The 7,849-nt window shown below is 27.0% G+C and overlaps 1 protein-coding gene across 1 annotated transcript; it reads right to left on the bottom strand.

Moving 5' to 3' along the window:
* Positions 1–7,849, bottom strand: LOC145192131 (histone chaperone asf1b-like). Its single transcript, XM_090074764.1, has 3 exons — positions 7,551–7,849; positions 4,298–4,413; positions 1–681 (listed from the first exon to the last, which is right to left on the bottom strand). The coding sequence occupies exons 1-3, from the start codon at positions 7,657–7,659 to the stop codon at positions 442–444; spliced, it is 465 nt and encodes a 154-aa protein (XP_089930890.1). The 5' UTR covers positions 7,660–7,849; the 3' UTR covers positions 1–441.

The following is a 7,849-nucleotide window of genomic DNA, read 5'->3' as shown; positions in this document are numbered from 1 at the left end:
TTTATATAAATATAAATTTCTTTCGCAATTTTATTTACAAAAAAAAAAAAAAAAAAAAAGAATGAAAACAAAACAAAACAAAACAAAAAACAAAAAAATTTCACCAAACTTTTTCTGCAAAACGAAAAACTTGAATATTGAAAGGAAGAATTTATCTTTTTAAAAACAATAACTTAATAATATTCATTTATAATAAAGAAGAATTACTGATAGCTGAAAATGATTTTTTTTCCCCAATAACTATTATTTATCAAGTAATGTAAATCCATTATCAAAACAAGCGAAAAGTAAGGGCAACATCCACAATGCACCTGGGCGTTTTTCATACTGGTTAAGGTAAAGTGAGCAATTCTATCATTCTTTATACATTGAACTGTTCTTTTAGAGGAGATTGCTGTATGTACAGAAATTCTAATTTTGCCAATAGTTCAGTTTAAGTAGCTATTCCCAGGCTATTGGGAACTTTGTAACTCTAGGTTGAGAAGCAAGAATGTTTCGTTGCAGTTGCTCATAAATAATAGTCGGAGGTGGGTTCTCTCTGAGTTCTGGATCACTATAATCTGTGTTTACATAGTAGCCAACACGAATAAACTCAGAGCCTTTGTAAGAACATGTCAGCAGAATGACAGTGACACCACAAATGTCTGATTGAGGAATTAAATCTGGGTTTGGAGGATCAGCCTAGAGAAATTAAATACAAATAAAATATTTTCATGCTTTAGTAAAAAAGTAATTTTGACATTTTTAAGTATTTGATAAAGATTTTTACTTTTAAAAATTTAAAATAGCACCTGCTGTACCTTGAGTTGTGTCATTAAAAACAATGAGTCTAGGTATTAAAGGAAATTATATATTATCATAATACCAAGCCCCCTCCCCAACTTGACTACGTGTGTGTATATATGTATATGATATTTTGATTACACATGTTAAAGATGTTGAAAGCATATATAAACATATGTAACTTACATATATCTAGAGATATTTATATAGGGGGAGTTATTTTGAGGAGATTTTAAAAAAATCAAGTACATACCAAACTTAAGTTTGAGGAAATATGTTAAAACTTACTCAAAATCTTTTTCAGTCCAATCAGAGAACATTTAAAGAATGTTCTCAAGAACCTAATGAAGATGGACAAGAAGTATTCAGATTTGAGTAGAAACAGGTGTAAGGGAGCAGCTTAAGACAATCCAAATCAAGGGGATTTTACTGTATTTTGAAAAAGCTGTTTTGGGATGTTTGCACAGACTTGAGTAACCAAATTAGTAGGAACAAGAAACACTCAGATAAAGACAAGCATGAGGATTTAAGGTATTTGGAAGATCAGGAAGGACAGAGACACCTTACTTTGGACAGAGGATAGAAAAGACAGAAGATAGAAAATCCTGCAAGGTGGGTTTATTTTACTACTGTATTAAAATATGGTATATAAAATAAACAATATATGTACAATTTTTAAACAAGTTATACATATATACACATTTTATATTTAAAAACAAACAACTTTTAGGTTCCTGAAGGTGCGAAGGAGATGAAAAACCACCAGATGAACCTGTGAAAATTGATGCCACCTAGAGAATAGTTCCACTAACAATAGTTCTTATCCTGATTCAAACTTTGAACCAGGGCTTGACACCATAGAAGATTAGATAATTGTAAACTTACTACACAAGTCCCTAAGAATATTTTTGATAGAAAGTCTGTCATAGCTACAACTACTACAATTCCTTTTAGATACCAAACTATGATTTTTTTAAATATCAGTGTTTCTATTTCCTTAATTATGCTGATTATATTTCTCAAAAAAAAAAAAAAAGATTCCCCCTAATATATATATATATATATATATATATATATATATATATATATATATATATATATATATATATATATATATATATATATATAGGGAATATAGTCAAATCAATGCCTAGATGTCTAGAAGCTGTGATCCAAGCAAAAGTAGGCCCTACAAAGTGTTAAAACAATTTTGTCATTTAATAATTTATTATGAAACAAAAAATGTGATTGGTCAAATATTATTTTGACAATAAAAAAAATGATTTAAACTTCTTTACTTTAATGTTGAAAACTTTGTGATTCATATTTTACACCAAAATAAATAAAAACTATTTAAAAACAGATTTTTTTATTATTTATCTTAAGTTTAATAAGAAAAAAGTCTAAAGTTACCAAAATAAAGCACTCTTTTTAAGAAAAATATTAAAACTGATTTGTCAGATAACTTTTTTGAGACACTATACATAATAGTTATGCACAATGCCAATCTTTGCCTCATTAAGGTTGAAATCTTGAAAAATTGGGCAATTTTGGAAAAAAATCAGCATTCTTTGTTTGTAAAATGAAAGTGGTTCACCTTAGAAACATGATTCACTTCTCTTTTTGTTCACTAGGTTGTTCTTCAAATTTTATTATCTCCATTATTTAGCTACAACCTATAGTTTCTGAGATATTTACATTTTTACATATATACATTAGAAAAAGGTTGAATTCTCCTAATATGCAAAAATGCATAACTTAATTACTTTTGAAGAAGTATTTTTAAGGTAAAACCATTCTAATCTTTGTAGGTTATTGTTGACGAGGCAGTCAAATTAGTTAAATTTAAACAATCTGATTACTTAAATTTAATTAATTGTAATTATTGACTTGTTATATCCTTATTTATAAATCTTTTAACCAATAAATAATAATAATAATAATAATAATAATAATAATAATAATAATAATAATAATAATAATAATAATAATAATAATAATAATAATAACAATAATAATAATAAATATTAATTAATAATTATATAATTGTTTAAAATTCTTTTCGTTTTGCGTTTTTAGTTTAAGAAAAAATAATAAAACAATATTATATAGAAACAAGCAGATTTTTTAATTATAATATACTACACATAGTTTTTTATTTATAAACAATTGTTACAAATTTAATTTACACTTTAATTAACTATTGAAAAAGCAGAGGCTAGGATAAAGAAGACTTTGAAACTTTGCCCAAATTTCACAATTTTTTTTACCTTTTACATAATCTTTGTTACTACTCCATAATGCTGGATTAATATGTAAAAAATTCTGTACTAATTTTGAATCTCTTAAAAAAGTTCAGTTTGAAACGCTTTGAAAATATCTGGTTGAGGGCTGGTAGTCTTTCCCATTACACCATCAAAAAATGATCTTATAACTACTTCCTAATTTTGGTAACGACATAGAAACTACAATAATTTTTTCTCCACCAATTGTTTCAAACAAAAAACAACCCTTTAATACATCCAGTGTTTATGGCAGTTGTATCAAAGCAAATTGGTTGAATCTTGAATACATAGGTTTTTGTCACAGTATTCCCTGTACAATTTTCTAATTGGGGAACTCCAATTAAGTGCTCTTTTTCTCCACAGCTAATTGAAAATACAACTCTCTTTACATTTTCTTCATTTAAAATATCTGGAAGTAATTTCCCAGCATACAACAGCTTCCTCTAAATCAGAATTTACAAATCTTTGCTGAATGAGTAAATGAGTTTTGTCCTCTTTTTTCTAGATTCTTGCCAGTTTAAAGCGAATGATACACCTACTCACAATAAATTTCTGAAACTTTCTGTCCTTGAGATTTTCTTGTAACTAATGTTAATTAAACAAACTTAATCACCTTGTCAACAATAATTTTACTAAGATTACAGTTGGTTTTACTTTAAAGGTACTTCTTCAATGATATTTAAGTTATACATTTGCGTAATAGAAGACTTTTTTCAACTTTTTTCTAATGTATATATGTAAAAATGTAAATATCTCAGAAACTATAGGTTGTAGCTAAATAATGGAAATAATAAAATTTGAAGAGAACAAACTAGTGCATTGAACAATTGAGGTAAAACTTCACAAATGCCATTTTTTCAAGTGGCACATTTAGGTGAAACAGTAGGTATAAATTTACACATTCATTTAAGCCTTGATAACAAATAATGAATATATAATATATAATAATGGATATTTTGGCTTCTTTATCAGATATAAATTAAAACATTAAAAAACTAAAGCTAAAATCAAGTCTCATAATATAAAAAAAGCTCAATCAAAATGACACTGGCTGAATCAGAATAAAATATTCATCAAAATAAAAACAGAGCATATTTTGTCATATATTGCAAAGTTTTAAAACTAAATTTAATAGCCAATGGTAAAAAAAATGTGGTTAGTTGTTTTGAGTGCTGTTTTGTTACAAAAACAACAAAAAAGAAAAATAAACTTGAAGAAAGAATTTTTACTTGAAATACAAACATGTGTTTTCCTGCTTGAATATCTCCAACTAGAACAGTATCAAGAACTTGATCATACTCTGGATTTTCTGCAGCTCCTACATAAACTAATTTCCATTCCAAATCTGTAAAAAAAAAAACGTTTGTTTTATAAATTTTAGATTAAGTAAACAACTTAACATTTCATGCCTAAAAATTATTAAAAATTAGTAATATACTCCATGTTAACTAATGTTTCTGATGAAGAATTACTTTTTAATGTGGAATGAAACTTTAAAGCTTCAGTGCCCCATGCTGGCTTACTGAAGTCAAAAAAAAAACCCATTTAAATATGTAATCTTATTTAAAAAAAAAAACAAACAAAAAAAAAACAATTTAAATTGACTAAATTATTGGATTATGTATCCAAATCCCAAATGTCTGACTTAGAGTTGTTTTAGATGACCAAAGACTTTTGACAGTTATGTGAATTAAAAAAATAAGTAAAAAACCATTAGATTCAATTTCATTAAATGTTTCAATTTATGTATGCATTTTAGTACCACAAATATGTAATTACATGCATATTACAAAGGCATTGGTCTCACTTTACAGGTTGACTAACAGTACAAGACAATCTGCTTTAAAAAAAAAAAAAAGTATAAAGTTTTTTGGAAGACTGAAATCATTTTGTCTATTTCTTATTAATTTCTCTTCTCTAAAAATAATAGCTAACCTTTAAATTGTGTCACTGAGACACTGCTGAGAAAAATATAAGGGAAATTCAACTGATTAGAACTTTTTGATCTCATAATAAAAGGTTACATGCAAAAAAAGTGTCTCCACTTTTGTTATATTTTTGCAAACTGCCATGGTTTTCACATCTAAAATGATTATAACAATCATTAAAAAATAAAAAAGTTGGGTATTGACCAACTTTAGCTGACATGGAAAATTGTCATTATCCAACAATACAACAATTTATATACAAAGCAATTTATATACAAAGCAATTGTGGTGTCTGACATTTGTGCTAAAACAGAGCATAATTTTTAAAGGACAATCTATTGCCAAACCACCTGGATTTCTGTACCAGGCAACTTGTAAAATGTTTACAACAGTGATATTATACATAATATGATTTAATTGCTATGACATTGTGATGCATCAATTTAATTGGACAACTGCTAATTTATGATACCCTGTAAATTCTTTAAGCAGAATCAATCAACAATTCATAAACATAAAAAAATTAATGTGTATGCTTTTCTATATTTAACAAAAATAAGTTAATATAGTGGAGAGGTGGGTGTCCCGGATAGTGGGTAACCTCAGAAACTTAATATATAGCTGAAACTAAAGAAGTTATTTAATCTTAAGTACCACAAAAAGATAAGTTTAACAAAGCTGTGGCATATGCAAAATATCTGTCAGAATGCACCAAAGCAATCGGTTGGGAGTGCAAAATATTGTTTAGTACCATCAGAAGAACTACCTATCATATTTGATTTACTTACTGCTGTATCTAATTTTTATTTATACTTTAACTTTTTATTAATTTGTGATCAAATTTACAAATACTTACTTAAAAAATGTTTTTTGTTATCCTTTAAATATTTTACTTAAACAGCTATTTGTAAATGAGGTATGATCAGGTGGTACCAGACACATGTTTGTAGGGTACCTCTGTACATTCTTTCACATAATTTTTAATTAAATTTCAAACTCACTGTTTGAAAATCCCCAAATAATATGCCAACCATGTATAGCAAAGAACTGAATGGGGATTTTTTAAAAGGAAAAAAAATAAGGTCAAAAACTGTCATACAAAACCTGTCTGTTTGACAGAGATTAAACTTAATGTTTTGCATCTCCATAACTTTTATAGTCCCACAACCCTGAATCTGAAAAAAAAAACCATAATCCTAAAGGATTAAGCACACAAAATTTTTTTTAAAATTATTCGTACCACAGATTATAATCACTAGGATGTCTCTGTGGCATTTTGTAATTTAAATTATAAATGAAATATGTGCCCATTGGTAATAAATTTAAAAAAAAAAAAAAGAATTAAAATTATGTATAAAGATTGTGTCTAGGGCTAACCTCCAATTTTGAAAGTTGTTGATTTTCTTACATAATTTATTTTAAATTTTGTGCTTTTATCAAGTGTCCTATCCATTGTTTATTTGTATTTAATTCAATAACTAAGTATTTCTACTTTCATTAAAATGTTTTTTACACTTTTTTTTCACTGTCTGGGGCTACCTGCCTCTCCCCTATCATCATTTCTGTGCTGAAAAGGAGCAGAAGCCAACATAGCAAAATTTATCATACATTTGTAAAATCAATCAAAAAATTTAAAAGAACTACCTATTTGGTAGTTATTGGTCTAAAGATGAGCATTGAGTACTCCTCCCAAAACAGATTCTAAAAGAAGCGCAGTCAATTTTTTCAATCAATAACAAGCAAAGATCCTTCTAAAAATCTTACAACTTTGTTAACTAACTTCATGAATTCCAATCTTAGGCATTCACAACTTTTAGTGTCTAGTAATTCTGATTATGCAGATTAACCTTTTATCTTTAGTCCCTGATTCAAAATGTTTAACTATGAAGAGCTAAAATTTTACTAAAAAAATAATCTGGTTTCACATTCATTATGATAGAACTATCCTATGCAATTACTTAACAAAAAAAACTATTTAAACCTATGATGATTATTTGAAAAAGTTTATCTTTTAAGAAAAATTTGAAATGTTTAAAACTTTTATGACTTATTTTCAATTTTTAATTTCTCTCAAACGATTGTTCCAATAAAATTAAATATTGAACAAGGATAATACATGGAAAGGCCTTGATTGAGGGCAATATTTGAAATTGGTGAGTAAAAGGCTGCCAAAATCAGCCAAAATCTTAGCAAACAGAAATATATTATATCAAATTTACTTCTCTATCATAAACCTGAAATTTTAAGTTTACTCTATTCTCTTTAGCATTTGACAATTTAACATACATTCAACATAAATTAACAATTTAAGGTAAAAATGACAGTAATATATATATATATATATATATATATATATATATATATATATATATATATATATATATATATATATATATATATATATATATATGGCTAGAGCCTCAAAAGTATATCAATTGATATCTAGCAACTGCCGAATATTTATATATAATTACAAATCAGCATTTAAAGCCATTCTTACATTGTTCGTATTAAAAGTAAAAAACCATTATAAATTAGGAAAATTTATTCTTACCACTGCTGATATCCAAACACTCGAATGTTATTTGAAATTGAAAAGGCTCGAAGAATTTACATGGATTGTTAAGAACTCCAACATCGGTCACCCGAACACGAGCAGCCATCACTTTTCGAAATAGTCTACGTGAATGCAATTAATGTCTCTGCAAACGCATTAAAACAAATTTCTCCAATCACTACCTGCTATAGCAAAAGGTATTCTGAAGATGGTCGATGTATACAGTTCTGTACTGTTTTGATTGACAAAAAAACTTCGAACCGCTCAAAATCGAGCGGGAATACAACTAATTCACT

The sequence above is a fragment of the Hydra viridissima genome, unplaced genomic scaffold (genome assembly GCF_058129835.1).
Source record: "Hydra viridissima isolate aposymbiotic clone 2 unplaced genomic scaffold, HvirCarnegie_v1 scaffold_1, whole genome shotgun sequence".
NCBI classification, from domain to species: Eukaryota; Metazoa; Cnidaria; class Hydrozoa; order Anthoathecata; family Hydridae; genus Hydra; species Hydra viridissima.
The sequence above is the reverse complement of the archived record's forward strand: the minus strand, read 5'-3'. Positions and strand labels throughout refer to the sequence as shown.